This window comes from Martes martes (assembly GCF_963455335.1).
Source record: "Martes martes genome assembly, chromosome: 7".
Lineage (NCBI taxonomy): Eukaryota > Metazoa > Chordata > Mammalia > Carnivora > Mustelidae > Martes > Martes martes.
Window position 1 is genome coordinate 104910434 of NC_137894.1, and position 22695 is coordinate 104933128.

General features: G+C 43.6%; 1 protein-coding gene across 4 annotated transcripts in view; it reads left to right on the forward strand.

Moving 5' to 3' along the window:
• DAAM1 (dishevelled associated activator of morphogenesis 1) overlaps positions 1-22695 on the forward strand; it is a 163061-nt gene that overhangs the window by 131217 nt on the left and 9149 nt on the right. For all 4 annotated transcript variants that reach the window (XM_080809656.1, XM_080809658.1, XM_080809657.1 and 1 more), the window contains exons 16-22: positions 297-403; positions 7837-7921; positions 12715-12821; positions 14591-14679; positions 15528-15696; positions 19260-19367; positions 20928-20988. In XM_080809656.1, coding sequence (XP_080665782.1) covers positions 297-403; positions 7837-7921; positions 12715-12821; positions 14591-14679; positions 15528-15696; positions 19260-19367; positions 20928-20988 — 726 coding nt within the window. The remainder of the gene's footprint in view (positions 1-296; positions 404-7836; positions 7922-12714; positions 12822-14590; positions 14680-15527; positions 15697-19259; positions 19368-20927; positions 20989-22695) is intronic.

Here is a 22695-nt window from a genome sequence, read left to right on the forward strand (position 1 = left end):
CACTGATAATTTATGCACGCTTAGCATCTTCAACTTAGAGATGCACTTTGTTCTTCCAAAAATGCTTTTTCAAATGTGGGTGGTCAACTTTTCTTACTATTTCCCTTTGTCAACTCGATTTTAGCCCTTCGTTTCAGTTCCACCACCCTGTACTCCCTCCCTCACCATCTCAGCTTCGCCTGTGTGTGTGTGTGTGTGTGTGTGTGTGTGTAAACAGAAAATATAAAGGAAAATGTGTGTCTGAAGTTGGAATGTCCCTGTTTGACTTTGATGGATTTCTTTCATGCTCTTTATAGAAAGAAGCAGATGCCATTGATGACACACTGAGTTCCAAACTTAAAGTCAAAGAGCTTTCAGTGATTGATGGTCGGAGAGCTCAGAATTGCAACATCCTTCTCTCAAGGTATTGTTGATATCGAATAAACATTTCTGGTAGGACCAACTTTCCTCTCCCGTGGCTCCCATACACATGTTTGTACTTGTTCTTTTAATCGGACTCTGCTGAGATTCAGTTCTTTGGATTCTCTTCTGTCTAAGGAGAGAACTCATGGCCCCTACTTCCCTGTGGAATATATCAGAGCTGAATGCTTCTTCCTTTCTTAGAGTTTAATTTCCACAGACTCCTGAAGTTAAAGAGTGGAACATCCCAAATCAAGGTTTTGTTTTGTTTATTTTTCCAGAGAGCCTGTAAAATGGACTTTACCTTTATTTATATTTCCTGGCTTTAGAGATATTTTAGCTGTTGAGTAACACTGTCCCAGAATCAGCAGCAACTGTGAAAGCTCTTTGTTTCATTTTGCTTTTCTAAGTCACCTTTTTATACTTCAAGTTTATGATTTTCATGTTCTTTCTGAACATTTTTATGACTAAAGAGATGTAAATCTCAAACCCGAGTGAAATGCTAATTTATCCATTTCAGCCCTGTTGAGAACCTTTCTCATAATTAGTGAACCATCACGGACGGCCTTGGAACTTGAAAAGAAGTAAGGAAACTTGGGAGGCTGGAATCTGCCCGTAGCTTCAGGCACTATGTCTGGTTGTCCTGGGCATTTCAAGTAGCTTTTCTGTATCTAATTCCTTCTTTTCTCTAGAAGGAACTTTTCTGTCAGGCAAAGATACATAACGCTTAAGAGGTGAATGAATATCCTAAATTTGGGGGCATTAAATATAAGCCCCCCCGGTCACATTCTGAAAGAATGTTATATAGGTATTAAAGCTGGTTTAAGGTGGCTTCACTTTCAGGGAGAGTAAAGAGGGAAAGTGGCAGCCTTTATTTTTTATTTATTCAGAAAGTGCAAGCAGGGGGAGGGACTGAGGCAGAGGGAAAGAATCTCAAGCAGACTCTGCACTCAGTGCCGAGCCCAACTTGGGGCTCGATCTCATGACCCTGAGATCATGACCCAAGCTGCAATCAAGAGTCAGGCATTTCACCGGCTGAGCCACCCAGGCGCCCCGGCGGTCTTTATTTTTAGATGGTCTTACAGTGAATTTCTTTTAACGTAAAACCCTGCTGCTTGGTTTACAGCATGGAGCTTGATTATTAGCCAGATATATATTACTTTAGGGAGCAAATGTTTCTTTTCGTAGAAGAGAAACTGAAGCTTAATGAGATCCCTGAATTTTAATACAACCAGGAAGGTAACGTGAACCATCCTATTAGCGTTTCATTTCTGCCTCTGGCTGGAAGCTATGTAAATGGCCAGGCCCTGTACTTAGCCCCATTTTTTTCTCCCTGAACACATGCTCAGGAAGATACCAAGGAAGTAAACTGAAGGTCTACTTACTTTTCTTCTATAGTATATACAGTTCGCTTTGCTGTCATTTCCTTTTACAAGTCACATTCTTAGTAGTGACATTAAATGAAAATTGGGGGAAGTTTTTTTTTCCCCTAAAGCCTAGAATTTCTGCCTCTTTTTGTGCTTTTGCAGTCTAGAGGGACACTTTTAAACAGCTTGACAAAGGGAGTTATCACTCTGAATTTCTATAGTACTTAAGTGCTCATCACAGTAAAATCTGTGACCTAGTTCCTCATAGACAGATTATTCTCAGCACCAGATGTCAGTGAGGATAATAACACTGACACCAGTTACAGAGAAGGTTACAGCTCTTCCTGGCAAATTTCCCATCTCATTATTGAAGGAATTATTTCTTATTTGTGGTGTGCAGTTTCCTTGTTACCTCAGAAGTGTCAGAGCCTAAGGTGACTTAGAACTTGAGTGTATCTAAACTCTCTCTGGAAGATAATTTTTGAGAAACTGCCTTGTATCTGTTAAAGTATCTATTAAAATCCAATTTAACGAATGAGTGTTATTATAATGAGCATAATTAAAAAGCAGATTGTACATAACAAGGTAATTTTGAGTCCCAGCTGACCTTACAGTAATTAGACCTTATGGATCAGGTTCTAAAACCTCTTTCCCACCAAGGATTCAGCCCTACGTGCTTTTCTGCTCCATGATCAATAGTTTTACTCCTGTCAGGAAAGCACAGGACTGACCTATAGTGTGCTGTGTGGTAAAAGTAACAGAAATGAAGCAGATTTAGTTTTAATTTGGGTTGTGTTTAGTTGTTTAGCTGGTCAGCAGTTCACCTTGCTTTCATCCCCCGCCCCCCTTCATTGGCAGTGCGTTACCACACACGAAAGGAGCTAGGGGCTAGAAGGAAGGAAGAAACCTATGAAAGTGTGTGTGATGCTTTTTTCTTAGAGTTATCACTTTGACACATTTGTTTGCCTGGCGCTATGGAGGGTGCCACAGAACAGACCGTGACTTTGAAAGCTCATGGCTCACTGGAGAAGGGAAATGACGCCAGCAAGGTAGCTTGTAAAGAGCTCAGGCCTAGGCTGATGGGACCGGAAGGAGCCAGATGCTCAGCCAAGTGAGAAGGACACTGATGGGACTCACCAGAGGGAGGGGACCTCATAGAGCAATAACAGTTACACTGTGGGAGTACGGGGGGCAGTTCTGAAGAGGCACTCCGCGGAAGCCAAGGCACCCGAGGGGTCGGCACACAGCTGAGAAGGAGAGCCCCGCATTGTGGCATCATCAGTCATAAAGAATGAGACTGGGCAAGAGAGCCCGGGATCCATGTCTGGTGCCTTCGTGAGAGCGTCACTCAGCCAGGGGCAAGCCATACCCTACTCGTCTATAAAATGGAGATGAGGAAGGGACTTGCAGTGGGCTCTCTCAGTGTGGGAGTGCTAGACCCAGTGCATGTGAAGCAGCTACAGGTATCCCCCGCCCACAACCCTTCGGTCATCACCCAGTCCATGGCCTGTGTTCGTGCCCATGGGACCAGGAATCAGTGCAAGTTGTTTATTTTAACAAGGTCTGAAGTCTGCTCTCTGGGGTGTGCAGGAGAGGTTGGAAGGGGTCGAGAGCTGGCCGCGAGAGCAGCCTTTAGATAGCAGGCTCTTCCTTGGGTCCAGGTGAGACCTGATGAGAGACAGAATTGAGAGAGCCTCAACTCTCGGTAGGACCTGGACACCAGTGTCGTGCATGGGGACAATGGATAGGAGTATCTCCAAGTGGTGTCAAGATTTTCTTCCTTTCCACACTTACCATCTTTCTTCTTTTCTACTTTTTTCATTCCCTGAGCCTGGAGACCCTCTCTGTTTCCTACCTTGCTGATGAGGAATTTAATTCCCAGCAACACAGTGCTCTCCCCAGATGCTACCACACTATAAGCCTGTGCTGTATTCCGTGGGGCATATTTCAATGAGCACATACGTCTCCAGTGTTCAGTTATCCTTAAAAGTTCATCCTTACCCTCACACTGAAGAAGTTAGGGGATCCTTTGGTCAGGGCACCTGCCACAGCCCTGCCTGGAGTGGAGAAGGGAGTCAGAAGGAAGCCCTTCCTGCCCCACAGGCCAAGCAGGGGAGGGATGCGCAGGCCATGTACGCGGGACTTGCCGCCTTCGTAGACCACCTGCAGCTCCTAGAAAGAGACTGCCTGGAAGGTGACTTTGAAACAGAAGCTCCAGGCCATGAGGGTCCCTGCTTGCCACAGACTTGCCAGTGAAATGGACGCGATGTTCCTCAAACTAAGAACCCCCCTCCTCAGGCCGCAGGCAGAGGGAGCACCAACTTACCGGGTATATCCAGGTGACATGTGACAATTAAAATTCGCTCTGCTTTATTCCCTAAAACCGACCTCTTCTTCCACCCCACCCCCAAAAAAGAAAGAAACTTGGAAGCTGGTTTATACTGCAAAATGAACCCACCTTAAATACATTTTTATGAAGTGTTCTGCCGTTCTTTTTTTTTCCAGATGCTCACTTAAAATGGTGGCCGGGGTGCAGTAAACCACAAAAAGCTACTTTAAAGTGGGGGGATTTGGCTTAAATCCACTGAAGCAGAGCTAAGGCTGATCTAGCCATCCATCCCTAACTCACTTTCATTATGCCTGGATGTTCCCGTTCTCTTGGCAAATTTTTGAAATACTTGAGGGGCGCAAGGTAGACTTAACTACTGTTTTAAAGTGGCCGGTTTGTTTCCTGCCTTGTAAAGAAAGTTGAGGTGGATGTCTCAGAAGTTGCCACCCTCCAGCACACCAGAACACTGGCAAGCTTTAAAAGCAATTAAAACGTTAGAATTGGTAGGGTCCTTAAATTACAGAGATTAGCAGCAACTCGCTGTGTGGATGACAGATGATACGGAGAACCGGCAACCTACAGACTGGTCCCAGAGGGCGGGGTCCCCTTCTCCTCTTTCCCCGAGGGCGCAGGCTCTTTGTCTGCCCCAGCAGGCCGCATGTGAGGCAGTATGTTGACAGGTAGATTTTCTTAAGTACTATCCATTAAAGTCTCAAGTCTCTTTGTGGGACACATAAAGAGAAACTGAAATTGTTATGAATTAGAGCTAGTGTTTAGTCCAGACAGCCTCTGGGGGTTGAGAAGCATAAATATATACAATTTCAAAAGCAAGAAGTTCTGCACTCCATATGGGGAGCTAATGAATGCAAATCTGATACTTCAAGTATTGTTCTCACTCCGATTTTCAACTCCTTTTCTTTTAAATGCAAAACAGAAGGGTTCAGCGGAACCATACCATAAAGTAGTTTCTTCAGCTCAGTGTGAAAAGGACACAGAACTAATTTACTTTTTTCTTCTAAGTGGGGATTTTCTCAGGATGGCTATAGATGGTTCCACAGCCAGTTGGTTTTTATTAGTGCCGCTTCAGCCTTCCTTAATGTTTCTCTTCCCTGGCCGTGCCTGGCTGAACTGTGGTGTTTGCTCCTAACGGATTCAAAGCCTAGTGTCCTAGAATTGAGGGCTACCCAGAGCCTGCACGGTGAAGCCAGGATCGTTTTTATCCTATCATATGTTTTACTCACACCAACTCGACTAAATTGTTCCAGTGAAGTTTGGGGGTTTTCCATCATGATGTTCTGGTGAAAATGTTTGTGGGGTGATGATTGTCCCAAGAAGGAGTAAAACAACCTGAAGAGGTCTGAGCAGGTCCAGGGAATTCTGAGACGAGGCGATAGAATGGGTCTCCTTTTAGAACACAGAGGCAGTTTCAGGGCGCCTGGGAGACTCAGTCAGTTAAGTGTCCAAGTCTTGATCTCAGGGTCATAAGTTCTAGCCCCGTATCGATCAGCACACACACTCTTTCTCCCTCTCTTAAAAAAAAAAAAAAAAGTTTCACATATTGCCTAGATGCTATATATTTGGATTTGACAACAGGAGGTAAAAGAGGATGCTACTAGTACAATAAGATGCATGGATTTGATCCTTCTCTTTCCTACATGAAACATGAAAAACATTCAGTGTACATAGCAAGATGGCTGGTTTTCACAAGATTATGTCAAAGTCTAGCGAAAAGGACAAGCCAGAGCTGTCCAGAGTGGGGTGTGTGTGGACCAGCTCTACCCCAGGGTCCTTTCCTCCTTCTGTGACCTTTGTGTCCACCCCTGCACTCAGGCTGCCCTCGCGTTTATCTGTGAGAGCACAAGTATAGCAGCTTATTGTTTGATGCACCCAAACACTATAACCACCTTTAAAATAAGAACCCTGTCTTAGAATTCTTGTTTAATAGTCCTGGGCCTAATGGATGTTGTGTACAGAGAGGAAACTGGTGAAGTAGTGGGTGTGAGAGCGCTTTGGGAAGTGTTTGTGATAACCCTACTAAGCGCGGTGTAATGATCACGTAACTGCATGTGAATGTTTAGGTTAAGAAGGTACTGCTGCTTCTTGTCCCCTTTGGAGAAAAGTCTGTTGGAGAGTAATACCTATAGTTAGTTTAGTGAGCCTTACCCATGGCCAGGCAGAGAGATCAGTGCTTTACGTGCATTATTTGATGCAGTTTGATGAGAAAACTAAGGCTTAAAAAACACCTCATCCAAGGTCACATTGGTCCAGCACTGTCCGCCAGGACTGGGGCCCAGCCTGATGCCAAAGTCCCTGCCTTCAGATGCTCCCTGTGAAGGCTATATATCTTGCCCCATATTTGTGTGTTTAGGTCTTTATCTCTAGGCCTAAATGTGATTTTTCTTGAAGATCATAGACTAGAACAGACCAAATAATGTTAATATGTCACTGTAGTGGTCGTTTAATAAGGAGGTAAGTTTTGTTGTTGTTTTTTTTTTTTAAGTAAGTCTGGAGCTGATGCTTACAGATAGAACAAGAGAATGACTCTGTTGTTCTAGCTAATCATCTGATGAAGACTTTTCCCCCTGGTGAAGACTATTGGTTGTGTCTGATAGAAACACATTTTTGCAAGTGCATTTTAATTTCATGACTCTTCTTTATAGTCCACACTTTGTTGTGCGGACATAATCAAGATGTAAATCCTTAATTTAATTAGTAAATCATATATGTTTATGATAAACAGAAAACAGATTTCTGGTTTTACTTAAATTCTTCCCTAAAAGATATTAACTAGATAAGCAGATTTGTAAAAGGAATTTAGGGTTAGGAATCAAGAGTTTCCTGTTTGTGTTAGATACTGCCACTTTCCATATGTTTGACCTTGGGCAATTCACTTAGACATTCTGTGCCTCAGTTTCTCCCTCCATTAAAAAAAAAAAAAATGACCATCCCAGTTATTTTAAACCTCTAACAAAATAATATATGTGAAAACTCCTCCACCATGAAGTGCCATTTGTGTTTTACTCTGCGTATTAACTATTCAACTTTTTAATAATGACAGATTTCAACTCTTTTATAATCGATTTTTAATCTGAAAACAAACATTAAACCATCCTGATGAATTATCAAGTTCAGAATTTAGTTTTTTGGGGTGCTGGGTGGCTCAGTCGGTTAAGCATTCAACTCTCGATTTTGGCTCAGGTCATGATCCCAAGGTTATGAGGTCAGACTCTCTGCTAGGTGTGGAGCCTGCTGGAAATTCTCTCTCCTTCTCCCCCCATGCCTCTGCTTGCCTGCACCCTCTCTCACTCTAAAATAAAATAAATAAATCTTAAAAATCTTAAAAAAAAAAAAAAGGAATCTAGTTTTCTAGTTTTTCTTTCTCATCTACAATACATGGCTGCTATATGTAAAGAAAACGGTGGGTATAGATGTCTTACCTATTCCTCATCCTGCAACCCCTTACTTAAGGAAAGTAAATGATAGAACAGTAGAAACTAAACAATAAAACCGGTATGTTCTCTGTGTCAGCAGAGCATTACAAAGTCCTGAAAGAATGTTAAAACAGTTTCAAAATACTATTTTTAGGTGCAATATTGTCAGGAAATAAGCTTTCACTAAGAGATTTTGAGAAAAACAGTTCTTGAAAATCAGCAGCTAGAGTAGCAGAATGAATTATCTTGCATTAAGTTTCAATACTCAAGCCAATATTGTTAACAACAAAATAAAATATTCTTTATCCAGGTTGAAATTGTCCAATGATGAAATCAAACGGGCAATTCTAACAATGGACGAGCAGGAAGATCTGCCCAAGGACATGTTGGAACAGGTGAGCTGCCAGACAGACATATCTCAGAGCATAAGTGACAACTGGCTTCCAGCAGGGAGTAGGATATTGAGAAAATCTGGTTGTTGCTGGTGGATAATTTCCTCATCTCTGAACCAACGTTGAATATGGCTCTCTTAAGTGACTTTATTCTCTCATTGCTCCTCAAAATGTTGGATGAAAAGAAAGGTCACAAGTTTGTCAGATGCCTGGGACCCACAAGGTCAGATTCTGTTGCTCATGCTGCAGTTACTACACCTTCGTAGGTCATACAAATCTATCAGCTCTAGGGAAGTCTGTTGGACCAGGCTTATGGAGAATCTCACCAGCACCATGAGATCACAGGCTACTACATAAACTGATTCATTACTGAATCCTTAATAAAGTTTGTGTCTTGGCCTTTACGCACCATTCCTACACCCCAGTAGTTACCGTTAAACCCCTTAGCTCTTTCATCTGCATCGAAGTAATTCATATTAACCGTGGCCAGCCAACCTGGATGGAGTGACTTAGCCTCTCTTCGTGCAGTGTTCCTTTAACACGTTCTGCAGAGCCATTCCAACTCTGTTATGTGTGTCTCAGCAGCTCTGTGCAGTTGTCCCCCAAATGACAATGTTCTTGAACTAGAAGATGTTTCAGGGATTATTACCTGTCTCTCAGTCTGGCCCTGAATATTTCTGTGCTTCGTGGAGATCGTCTCCATGCTCTGAGACTATTCTGTCTGCTTGTCTCATTGTCCTTGGTACGAAATCCTATTTTGCGTGACTTTGGACTAGAGGTCCACGTTAGTGCCAGGTCCACTAAAGGTTAACTGTGGACAATCATGGTGCCAGGCTGAACTTGGGGTCTTGGTTGCAGGGATGCTTGGCTCCCAGAAGCAGAGTAAAGGCTGTTTTGCGCTGTTAACAGTGATCTTGGAGGGCGTGGCTGCTCCAGGCGGAGTGTCTGTGTGCTTATGCGTTTTCCACAGTGTTCTGGCTGATGTCCGAAAAGGCCTCCAACACAGAGCAGGGAAGAGTGAAGTGTGAGGTGTCACCACACCACAGTGCACCTGCTCCACCTGAAACCTACAGCTGCAAGCATCCTGGGGAAGCCCTCACACTTAGCAATGGAATAAGTTGTCAGGCTGTCCTTTTTAATGTTTGACTTAGTTACCAGTAGCCCATGACTGTGCATCCCAGCCTGTCAGGATCCTTTGTGTACAAATAGTTTGAACATAATTCCTAAACTGAAAATTAATTGTTTAGAGCATTTTACAGCTTCTCTGCACACTCTCCCTCTCCATCTGCAACCAGTCCTAACAAGGGTCTCCGCCCAGAAGTGCGGCCCAGCTTCCCTCTGCCCACCTCCGGCCCCCAGCTGACCCTGCACTTGGGTTGCCTGCATCAGAAGCTGCTCACGTAGAGGGAGGAACTATGCTGAAAGCTGCTTTGGTCCTTAGGCCTTCAGCCCCTATTGACAAGGTCGTATGTTTAAAATTCCACAAGATCTGTTTACTGTGAAATTGCATTCAGCAAAATTCCTCCTTGAGGGAAGGGATTTCAAGATCTTGCCAAAAGGGCTTCTAGTGCAAATAGAATGTACTTCAAATAAATACAAGTAAGAAAATCAACCTACTGAAGCAGAATCTGGCCAAGTGAGATACTTTTGACCTGGTCTACCCTGATAATTCTGTGGGCCTTACTCTCTGGTCACCTACCATACTCTTTCTTTTTTTTCCTCCTTATTCTCTTCTTCCTCTGCTTCCTCTTCTTTCACACAGCCCTTCTCCCAGACAAGCTTTGAACTAGTATCTCTTTACTCCTAGTCATGATTTGCATTTGAATCAGATTCCTTCCCTCCTCTCCTGCTTTTAGCTGCTGAGCTCAGAACCCAGAGGAGATTAATACCCTCCTCTTTCTTGGAACGTATAGTTTTCTCCTCATTCCCAGGTATTTGTCTCAGTCTTCATTCCTCTCCTAAAACTGTCCGTACACAGTCTGTCACTTGACTCTGCTTTGGGAAGGACTGAACCTTAGCATGTGCCTCTCACAGCATTCTGTACAAAAGAGAGCTAGTGTTGTCCTCAACAGGGGCCTGTGGCTTAGTGCACACAAACCAGTGTGTGTGTCATGGGGGGAGGAGGAATCCCTAAGACTCGAAATGAAGTTCCTTGCCCAGTAGATAAAAATCCAAACTAAGAGGAAAAAACAAGTCTTTCTCTCTCTTGCTTCTCCCTTCTCCTTACCTTATTACCTTCCTCCCTGAACTGAGGAAGAGCAAGAAGATACTGGTCCTGTCCACTGGTACCGTTTGAACACAGGAACATAAATGCCGAGAACCGGTCAGGCCACCAGACCAGTGAACCCACTGGCATCCACATCCATGACATCCCATCAGGAAAGAGGGGTGGCTCTGGCCTCTGCCTGGCCCTTCCTTCTGCTCAAGAACCCAGCTGGATCAGAGCATCCTGCCGGCCCCCCATCATACACCTTTTCCTCTTCACTCTTAACTTGTTCAAGTCTCAGCCTTTCACAAAACACCTTTTCATACTACACATGCCCATCTAGCTACTGTCCTCTCTCTTTTGATACAAGCAGAGTTCTTGAAAGCTTGTCCACACTCACCTCCTGTTCACTCTTCCTCACCTCCCTAAAGCTTTTCTCACTAAGGACTCACCACCTCCCTGTTGCCAAAGCTAGGGGGCACTTTGCAGTCCTTATCTTCCTTGATTTGCTGCTGGTATGTGACACCGATGGCCACTTGCTCCATGGTGAAATGTGTTTCTTTGGCATTTCATTGTCTCCTCTAAAGGTTCCTCCTCTTGTCCTCATTCCTCAGATGCTGGCTTCTCTCCAGCCCTGCTTTGTTTCCCTTGACGGTTTCCCTGGTGACCTCACTCACATCCTTGCATGTTATAATCAGTATCAATGCTCTGTCTTCCAAACAGCTCTGTATAGGATGTCAGACCCATTTGTCCACCTACCAACTAGGAATCTCTACTTGGTTCTCTTGCCAGTATTTCAAACACTAAACTCACTCTCTCCCCACCCACTCTCCTCCATTTCTTCCTGGGTTTCCTGTTACACTCTATATACATTGTACACAATGTATACATTATTGCCTAAGCTGGAAGACTGGACGCATCCTTTTGACCCTCTACCATAACCCATCATTCATCAGCAAGTCAGGCCAGTTCTATTCAACCCCCTAAATAGCTCTAGAATCTACCTACGACCCAATCCAGGTCACCATCCTCTCTCACCTGGATTACTGTACCAACAGTCTAATCACAACCCCCTAATATTTTTGATCCTTTCTAATTCTTTCTCCATTCTATGAGCCTGGTGGCCTTTTTAAAATGTAAATTCATCCCCCTACTTAATATTTTAAGTCCTATCCCAGAGCCCACAAAATAAAGACTGAAATTCTTTTAAGGTCCTTGCTACTCCCTGACCTTGACCACTGCTGCCCTCCCCCACTGCCAGTACAGCTGTTCTACTGGCATAAATGCTGTGCCACCCTTTCCAGACCCTAGCACATGATGTGCACTCTGCCTGGAATATATTTCCATTCACCTGTAGTTCTAATTCTCTTTCCCTGCCGGTGGCACCCAGACTGCCTTTTCTGAGGTCCCTTCGTTAAATCCAACAAACTTTGGAAACATACTAAATGAATCATCCAAATGCCAGCTTCAAGTTATAGGGAGGATCTTGGGGTCCAGAGGGTCAGTGTCATTAAAAAAATGTATATATATATCCAAGGGCATCTGATCCAGAAAATAGCACACTTGGACAGGGCTACGGGTATATATACACATATTTGTGACTTGAAATAAGACACAGAGTACTTTTTCAACTTTAAATATTGCTGTTTCTCCCACATTCCACGCTCATTTCTTCTGCCAAAATAAAATATAGAATCAAAAACCAAGTCCTACGATGTTCTTCTCATCCATCATGACATGGAGCAAAAAATGAGATGGAAATACATAAGCCAGAGAAATAAACAAGTTGAATGGAAAATACACATAGAATTACTCATCCCAGAATGACATAATAGAAAAAAGCATTGAGCTGGGAGTCAAGAGACCTAAGTTCTATTTCTGATGATTACATGAACTTTCTCTGTAATTCTGGGTAAGTGGCTTTGTCTCTCTGGACCTCCGTTGCATCACCTTCTAATGAGAGTGTTGAATCTCCCAAGTCCCTCTAAGGGTCCGTGCAAAATGGATCCTGGTAAAGAGCTTCCACAGTCTGATTTGAGAGACAGTATAGAATAGAAAGGTGCCAGGAATGAATCTTACATCAATTTAACTACGTGTAAGTAAAAAAGAAAAGATTTTTCCTCCAGTTTCATTGAAATATTATTGACCTACATCACTATAAATTTAAAGCATACAGCATAGTAGTTTGACTTACAGATGTGAAATGATAAGGCAATAAGTTCCGTTAGCAGCATCCGTCACATCCTGTAGATACAATAAAAGAGGAAAAGAAATTCTTCCTCGTGATGACAATTCTTAGAATCGACCCCCTTAAGAACTGTCCTGTACATTATACAGCAGCGTTAAACCTAGTCCTCATGCTGTGTTACCTCCCTAGAACTTACGTTGTAACTGGAAGTTGGTACCTTTTGACCACTTAACTGCAAAGATTTAGTCATTTGTATTGTATCTTAACAATGACCTGTAGCAGAGTTTATAGATTAAACAAAAGATACAGTCTCATTTGGGGGCAGATTAACTGAAAGAGTGAAAAGTTACTGCAAGAATTTAGTTATAAACCTCAGTTTTAATATTTGCATGTGCTTCTTAGCTCTTGAAATTTGTTCCCGAAAAAAGTGACATTGACCTGTTGGAGGAACATAAGCATGAACTGGATCGGATGGCCAAGGCTGATAGATTCCTTTTCGAAATGAGCCGGTGAGTTTGAAAATGTGGAAGACGTGAACATGCCCTTTACCTCTCTCAGGAAGATAAACTTTTGATTCTGGTTGAATTAATTGGGCCAGTAACCTGGCTTCACTTAAAGCCTTTTTAAATTACAAAATCTTCTTAAGTCAGAACTATGTGGAATTTGTTTTGTTTATGGGAGTTCTTGCCTGTAGGTGAGCCAGGACTAGCATTTCTTCATAATTACCTCTGGTTCTGGACCTAAACAAGTCAGAACTTTTCCTGGTTCCAGTCAGTGTCTCCATCCACCCCCCACCCCTGCACTTTGACTGCTGTGGGATTATATCTCCCTTCTCTCTGTAGCCCAGCATCTCAGAAAATGGGCAGACCCAGCAGTGTCAACCTGGAGCCCACATGAATGAACAACTAGGGTCTGGATGTCAAATCATGACACATGCAGACATCTCTAATCAGTCATGGCACACTTCCCACAGAGTCTTGGCAAGCATTCTCAACCCTTCTCCAGAAAACCCAGAGGCAGCCACTGCTTCATAATTTTGTCTGGCATGTGAGCTTGAGTCTGTTTGCCATCCCAGGCCTGAAAAAAATTGATTCTGCATTAGGAAAGGACCAGTGGTCCCGAGACTCTCCTTCAACCCCAGGGCAGAGCTCTTCCCCTGAGTACCAAAGGCCTACGAGTTTAGCCAAGGTGAACATGGCTCTCGCTCTGCATTTCTGCCATATCTAGACTTATTTTTGTTGTTCCATCTCACCTTGCTGTTGGGAAGAATACCGCTATAGGACAAAGGATGGTTTTGGAATTTTGACTGGTGTGCCCAGCAAGCAAGCCTGTGTGTGGATAAATAGATGGTCACCCGCATTGGCCACCATTTTGTAATTGTCTAGACCTGTGCATACATCACCCCCCTTGATCCTCCAGTCAGTGCCACCAGGAGGGCTGTTGGGTAGGGAGGTATTCTCTTCCATCTAATAGAGGAATTAAGTTACCTATTGAAGGTCACCTAACAAGAGGAGAACCGAGGCTGCAAATGCAGGTCTGTTTGATTGGATGGGGCTACTGGACTGAAGTTTCCCACAGAGAGCAGCTAAGGCAGTGATTTGAGTTCAAAAGGCCTTGGCAAGAGTGCCTGTGCTCCCCCTCTCAGCAGCAGCAACTTATCTTAGTGGTGACCAGAGGCCAGTTTGCATCCTCTTATCGCTGGTCACTAGTTGCTATCTTGAAAGGCAGAGCCTGCCAGCCCTGAGGGGAGCAGAAAGGGAGCTAGCTGTAAAGAAAGAGGATCATTTGGGGACATGAGTGGAAAGAGGATGATATGAGGAGAAGTTGATGGACACGAGTTTTACTCTGTCGCTTTGCTGGAGGCAAACTTTGGTGGAAAGTTAAGCATAGGAGAAACATAGGAAACAGCCCCTTACTTGCCCAGAATGGGGGGTAAGCTTTACATTTTCATTCCTTTTTATCTCCTCTGTTCATAAGAGCTCCTGGGACTCTGAGGAAGGGGAGGGGACAACTCTCCTTTTCTTTCAGCAGTTGCCTGATCTGTTTAGAGCTAAGGACCCTACAGCCATTGCCCAAATACTCCAGCAGTCAGAGGGAAGTGGGCTCTCCAGACAAAGTGGCCTCACTGCTCCTGTCCAGACGAGGAATAAGGAATTGTGTGTGCGTGTGTATTGGGGGGTGTGTACTCTAAGGTACCTCCACCTCCATATCCACTGAGTGAACATAGATAGACATCGTAAGTAAGTAAATGTTCATCAGTCCGTGCTTGCTCTTACAGAATTAACCATTATCAGCAAAGACTCCAATCGCTGTACTTCAAAAAGAAGTTTGCGGAGCGTGTGGCAGAAGTGAAACCTAAAGTAGAAGGTAAAGTCAGGGCTCCAGATTGAAAATGATGTTCATCATAAGTGCCTGTTTGCAAGTACAGTCCAAGTGCAGATAGTAAACAGGATCCCTTGGGTGATTTTTTTTTTTTTTTTTCTTAAAATCTTCTGAACTTGTGGTGGCTAATTACATAAGATCCATACCTAGCCCTCTGACCTAGCCTGGGTTCTGGAGCTCATAGCACACCTCCTGGGCTCTTCTGGAGAAGTGGGCTTTTAATTTCCTGGGTGTTGGTGAGACACATATTTGACCACCACTACCAAGGAGTCTGTAACTAGCTTTATCACAGTGGTGCTATACTGGTATTTCTAAGGGAACATTTCAGGCTGTTAAATTTTTAAGTGTTTGAAACATGGGCAGCTGTAAAGCACAGCCACAGAATGCAGGCTGGACTCAGGACCCTGCTCAAGCCCCAGTCCCTGGTCATGCCCGCAAGCTGCAACATGAAACACATTGACCAGGGTTTTTTGGTCACTAGAATTGCTCAGTAATCCTGTTGATCTGAGTCCTACCAGGCAAGAAAGTGTTTGCAGCAGAATGTGGGAAATGCAGTCCCTTTCTGTGTATTCTTAACTGCATACAGTCAGTGAGTCAGCCAGGAAAAGGACTAGGAAAGCAGAGGATTGTGCAGCTACCGTGGGTCTGTTGAACATCACTGGCTCTCCCCTTGCTCTCTGCTGCTATTTGAGGTGTTTTGTAAGTGCTCCCTGGTCGTCCGGTGACCCAGGCTTACCTCTTCAGTATCTGCTGTTGGGTGTGTGGGTTAGGATGGGTGTCGCTGAGGCGCCTTTGCTGGTAGTAGTTGTGGTTACGTGTGCTTTATTTTGAAGCAATCCGTTCCGGCTCAGAAGAGTTGTTCAGGAGCAGCGCCTTGAAGCAGCTGCTAGAAGTGGTTTTGGCATTTGGAAATTACATGAATAAAGGCCAAAGAGGCAATGCGTACGGATTCAAGATATCCAGTCTAAACAAGATTGCTGACACAAAATCCAGTATTGACAAGTAAGTACGGATTCTTCCAACACTTGGAGGCCCCGGAGCTGAAGTCAGGACCCCTCCGGGCCTCCTGGGTCTCCCTAATGCTGCAGCCTCTGGTGTGCTTGACTCGCGCATGCTCCTTCCCTCTCCAGCATCGACTTCTCCCTTCTCTCCTAATCACAAATAACCCAGAATTCTCATCGGGCTTATTATCCTTCATCCATTTTCAGTCCCCAGGCAGATAGCATTTAGTCTAAGTTTTGGGGTTTTTTGGATAAACTTTGTATTATAGTGTAATACACTAAAGACACTAAAGACAAGGTCATCAGTCAGAAATGCACCACTGGATGAGTTTTCACACACTGAACCTCTGTATGACTAGTGCCCAGATCCAGAAACAGACTGTGACCCGCGTGCTAATGGTCTCCTCGTGACCTTTCCCAGGCATGACCCCTTCCACAGAGAACTGCGTTCCAGGGAAAAGAAAAAAACTGACAGCTGATGATAGAATGTGAAGCTTGTTGGGGTTTTAGGTATGCCTTCCGTCCTTTATACATCGACACTAGCAGCTATAAAAAATTATGAGGTATAAATGCAGTTTGGCTGTTGGTATTAAGCTGTTCCTTCCAAAACTCCTCTAAATGTTTCCTAGAGAGTGTTTTAGGTGAATGGATTCTTGTTAGAAACACTGAGGTGAAAAGTGCTCTGCTGTCATTAACAGGTAGGCTCATTAGGCATAAAACACTAGTTTCCCAGGGAGCCCTGTTCCACCAAGGCTCTTCCTGACTTCAGAGCAACTTGCACAATCGTTTCTAAGGTGAACTTCCCTGCGTCCAAATTCTTCTTAGAAATATGGGCTTTATTATTCCCCACTAGTAAGGCTCTTTACTCTGTGTTTTCTGTGAGATTAGTGACGCAGAGCGTTATGGCCACCCTGAATCCATCCTATAAGAAATAAGCAATATGTTAAGTTGTAGGGCTAAACCTTAATTTTGCATTATGTAGAGATAGATTAACAAAGGGCAGCTGTGCAATCACCACCTTATTTTTTACGTAAGCCCTTGATACTTCCAGAGCACTTTTGTATTTGATAGTGCAGAGTACACAGGCCAAAGGGCTGTAGCACCTGTTGTCAGATAAAGAAACTGAGGCAGTGTCAAGCGGCTCCTTTAGCTTGCCCAAGATCGCAAGCAAGGTATTTGGCCTCACAGGTATTTGACACCTCTTCTCTTATCCTCAGCTCTACTCCAGCAACACATGGACCTTATTTGGAAGGTGTGGTAGATAGTTGCAACATCTTACATGCATATACAGGGCAGTCACCTTTTTAAGGGTGTTCTCTTCTCCTCGGCTTGCAAGTTAAAGAGGAAGGAGACCCTTACTACCAGTTCGTCCTCTCTCTCTCCCTCCCTCCCTCTTTGCCCCTCCCTCTCTCCCCCTCCCTCCTTGCCTTCTCTCCCGCCCCCAACCCCCTCTCCGCCTTTCCCCCCCACCCCTTCCCTTTCTCCCCCTCTCTCCCTCCTCCTTCTCTGCCTTCTCTCTCTCTCTCTCCCCCTCCCACCCCTTCCCTTTCTTCCTCTCTCTCCCCGCTCCCTCTCTGCATTCTCTATCTCTCTCTCTTTCCCTTGATACTCTCTGCCCCCTCATTACTGATAACCTGGCACTTACTCTGAGATTATCTGCTTGTTGAAGTTACCATAGAATTTAATATGCAGGCCTTTTCAAACTAATAAATTAAAAACATTTCTGATCTCTTTTTCCTCTTCTTCCTGTGAATGTTTTGTCCTTGGAAATAGAACCCCAGTGTCTTGTAAACCCATAGTGCCTAGCAGAGTGCCTTGTTTATAAGCAGTCACTCAGGAAATACTCAGTTGACTCTAATCAAACTGCGCAAGGGTGGGACAGTTAGCCGTGAAGGGTGTGTGCACTCTGCTTTCCTTGTTTCCCGTCATACTGATGAGTAATCATATGTGTGGCTGTTGCGTGGTTTTTCATTCTTCAAGAATTTATATTCAGTCCAACAAGGTATTATTTGGATAGCAAACAAATGTGAACATTCTGATCTAGCATGTTCTTCTACACTAAGAAAAGTATATGTGGTTAATTGGATTTAGTTTCTCTAAATAACAAAGCATCTCTGTGAAAGAGTGAAGAAAATGTCTCTACCCTTTCTTATAATGGCCGCTGGGGTTTGGCTCCCTTGGGCTGACACCGAGATTCTATGAACAGCAAAATTGAAATGGAAGGCTAACGGCTCGATATCTACAAAGTAAACGGCCAGAATCACTAGCCACTACTTTACTTTGCTGCGCTATTGTTTTCTAATTACTTATTGAAAGCAAGAAAAATGAAGGAAAAGTTTTTCTCACACGTGGGCCAGTTGACTCAGAGGAATGGGATCGCACTGACTTCTGAAGATGCAGGGACAACCAGAAATGAAAACCGTTTCGTTATTATGGGAAAGGAAATTATTTAACAACTCTGCTTCTCTCGAGGTGGGGATGGGTGAGGCTGTTGTGATTTAGCATCGTAAATTAGCAGCCTGCTTAAAAATCATGATCGTGTCTTTAAAGAAATACATTTATGTCCTCTTGATTATGGTAACTTTCAGTAGACCAGGGGTTCGTGATCCTGGCTCTTAGAATTACTGGGGAGTTTTTAAAAATACCCGTGCCTGGCCCCACCCCCCCATCTCAGGCCCTGGCATCTGGGACCAGGTGACTGTAATGTGCGTTGGAGTCAGGGACAACGGGACCAGACCACCACAGCTTGGCCTAACAAGCAGTGTTATCAGGCATCCACTGTTTCAATCCAGGTCAGTCAGGGTTCAGGCCTGTCACCACCAAAGAGGGAGCTAGGTTGTAGAGGTAGGAGCTGAAGTGTTGCTAACATTAGGAAATGGATTCTTGGCTGCAAAGATGTCATTGCTGTGATGGCACAGTCCTGGTCCATGTCCAGACCCAGCCCTAAAGCAGGTGACCTTCTAGCTTTCTGACCACCCTTTGCTACACCAGCAAAACAGATGAGTCCGAGGGGACAAAAGCTAGCAAAATAAATGAGTCAGGGGAGAAAAGTTATCATAGAGTTGAAAAAGCTTAAATGAGAATTATCAATAAATTCTTATCAGTGAGTCACTGCTCTGTACTTTTATATTTAAAAAATAGCTGTACTTTTTAGTAAATTAAGCACCCCTCAGTCCCTACTGCCCCGCCCCCCCCCCCCCCCCCCCCCGCTTATTGTGAGCCTCTGAGCACACCTTGTCTTTGGTAGGTATGTCCCTGTTGACAAGGGTTCCTATTCATTTCCATCATCCACATTTTGAAAGATGCTCTTTATGAGCCAAAGTAGTAAATCTTGTCCCCTTCCCTTTTGAAGATACTGGCTTCCTTTTACGTAAAGTTGTGTAAATCTCATGTAGGCTCTCCCCTGTTCCCTTCTCTTGAGGGAGAAGACTCTTGCCTTAAAAGAGTCTCCAAATCTTGAAGTGAACGCAGGAATATGGCATTCTTGCAGGTTCAGCCACTTGCACATGCAAACCAGGTACAGACATTAACCATGCCTAATACTTTTTCTTTTTTTAATTATAGGAACATCACACTTTTGCACTATCTCATAACTATTGTGGAAAATAAATACCCCAAGGTCCTCAATCTGAATGAAGAACTGCGGGACATTCCTCAAGCAGCAAAAGTAAAGTGAGTCCTTCCAGGGAATTGTTTTAGTTTTTTTTTTTTTTTTAATCACTTGGACTGTGCTTTAGCCATTGAGGTAGTTAGCTGGCATTGCATGAAGAGGGTCCTTCCGTTTGCTTCCCCCTGAATAGCATATGAAGTATGAATCCTATCCAAGTCACTGAAATATGCTACATTGTTTGAATATATATATATATGTGTGTGTATATATATGTGTGTTTGAATATATATATGTATATATACATATATATATATGTTTTCTAGCTTCTTTGGACTACTCCTGCGTGTAAGAAAACCTTATTTTCTGAGTTATTAAGAGGATTATAAAGGAATGTGGTTTCACTCGTACTTTTAAAAGGTACTTCTATTCAATACAGGTAGGAACACCCTTAGTTAACAAGGATACATAGCTAAGCAAATAGAACCTAAATGTCAGGGCATTGCTAGTAATTTTCACATGTGCACACACTCTCAGAAACCAAGGCAGCCTTTTAATGGAAAGCAGTCTTTATGCAAATGAAGGAACTAAAAATAAAATGGAAAGTTGCCGAACTTTCACCACAGACTTCACACCCCTTTTCAGAGCCCGAAGAGCAGGAGGTTTTCCTTGTTGTTCTTTCCTCCTCCTTTTGGCCCTTTAAAAATACACATGTGTATTTAAAACGGCATCTTTTTTGCAGTGAATTTGAAAAGAACGATGATGAGCAGGCTAGTTTTCTCCCTCTTTTTGTAGAATTTGGTAGAAATATGAGATATGAAATGAAAATGTTAAATGAAACATTGATGAATTTGTTTACATCTGAATTATCTAAGAGGATTCTGTTACGATCTCTGAGGTGTTAAAAGCCATCAAATAGAAAGTTTTATAGGAGAAACCCAGGAAACTTTCTCTCTACAAAAAGACAATGAAATCTAGTTAGTATAACTTTAAGAAATATCATTGTGATTGAAATTTAAGCCATCCCCGGGTGCCCGGCTGGCTCAGTCAGCAGAGTCAGCCACTCTTGATATCGGGGTTGGGTTCGAGCCCCATGTTGGGTATAGAGAGTACTTAAAAATAAATCCTTTTTTTAAAAAAGAAGTTTAAGCCATCACCTTGTAATATTCACATGCCCAGAACTTTAGTGAAAAGCAATGCACTCTAATTACAAAGAGTACAATATGAGCATGAATGTGGATAAGACAGCTTCTTTTATTTGTTCAAGGGGAGCCACGTATGGCAAAAAATTTACCTCCACATATAATAATTTGCCTTAAGTGAGATTTTCTTGTGAGATTGAAAAATACATGAAGTATTTTTGTACAGATGGGAGACATTTCTACTCTGTTCTTTTTAATCTATAAAATACACCTGCTGTCCGTGGAAAACAGAAACCATAATTCCGTATCTAAATTCCCTAAGCTTAAAATGTCACCTTTCTGTGAGATCGGAGCATGGAAGGGAATTTTAAACACTTAAAATAAACTAGTGTGGACTTCCAGGCATGAGATATTGTAAACCCATCATCTGTTCAATACATGTAAGTCACATATTGGTCACTAAAATGTTACTATTTACAACAGCATGACTGAGCTGGACAAAGAAATAAGTACCCTGAGAAGTGGCCTGAAAGCAGTAGAGCTGGTGAGTATGTGTTTCTTCTTACTCCCAGTCTCTTCACTATCTGTGGTGCTGATGATGTCCAGCAAGGCGGGATGCCCGGGATAAATGTGGCATAAATCAAAATATTGATTTAAAAAATAACAAAGTAGGAAAACAAGAGCAGTGAAGAAGCAAAGGTGGGTTGTGTCACCCTGGTGACTCAGCTCCAGGACGTCATGGGAGTCTCATGGGAGCAGGAACTGGGGAGCTAGACCTAGAGTTGCACTGGTTTCCTGCCTGTAAGGCAGGGCTCATTAAAGTGGGTTGGGCTAGATAATCCTCAAGGATCCTCTCCGTGTCTAGGTTCTTTCTCAGCAGAGCAGTGGAATACCTCTGTTGTCTTGGAGTTGGTCCTCTGGGGAGGACTTATTGAACAGACATTTGGGGGGTACGGTCCATTCTCAAGGCCAAGGGTCATGATGATTCAGAATCCTTGCCCTCCCAGTGTGGCAGTGGCCAAGAGCACTCGTTCTGCTCTTGAGAACACATCCAGATAAGCACAGTGATTACAGAGGTGCCTTGAGGAAGAAGGGTGGATTTAGGTTAGTCCAAAAGCTTATGGAATGACTGGCATTTATTAGAGGAAGCTTCTCTTCTGAAGGAGATGAACTTTGAGCTGTGACTTAGGGGGGTGGGGTGAACTCACGGACACAGCAATGAGGTTGTCCCTGGGGCCAGGCCTCTGTGGAAGGAAAGCAGGCCATGCCACTGGGCTTACTGGTGACCGCACCCCGTGGGCCCCACCCAGTGTGGCCTCGAGCCAGGAGGCGGGTCAGGACCAGAAGCCTGCTCAAGAGAGTGGTCCGAGATCCAGCCTGGCACTCGACAAAGGACACTGCTCCATGGGCAGCTTGGAAGGGTGCTCCTCTCTTAAGTCTCTTTCAGATCACTTATCAGCAGTGCGATGAGGACCCTCCTCTTTTTTTATAGTAAAACTGTGCCATAGAAAGCAGCTGACTTCATTAAAGACATAACTCTAATAAAAGTTATGTCTAATCTTTTTCTGCTTGTTTTTAATAAATTAGGGAGCATAGAAGGCTTCTTCTTTGTTTGTTTGTTTTTCTTTTTTCTTTTTGGGGGTTGGGAAATGCTCTTTCAAAAGTAAAGGAGATGAACTGAATGAAAGAAATCTTTTTCTGCCAACCCCAGTGGGCCAAGGCACTGAGTGAGCAAGTGGGATGGTCTTTCTCAGATTCCAGAGGCCTCCTGGTTAAGGGCGGTTGGGGATGAGACTTGTTTTATAGCCTTCACTTAGTTCCCATTTCCTCCCACTGGAAGGCTCTCTTGAGACGAAGGTCACAGTTTCGACAGCCTTAAAGCCTGGTAATGGATGCTCTGACCTTTGCATCTCAGCTAGTTCAAGCAAGGCATGGGGAGGGGTCCTGATGGGGAGGAAGTTTTGGGTTTGGGGTCTATTAAAAGTAGTTTTGCTAAAATCTCTCCAGCACCTGGGTCATGGACACTGTAACACACTTTAACACAGAAACCTTCCCTGCCCCCCAGCAGCATATATGTCACAATGTAGCACCAGAAGGAAATACTGGGAGGCAGACCTTGGTCTGTTTAATAAATATTCATGAATCCTAATTGTGCTGGACACAAATGGATTATATAGTTTGAAGATATCAAAGATGGAATTCTTAATTCAGTCTTTGAATGAAATGAGATTATACATGAATGAAATACTTC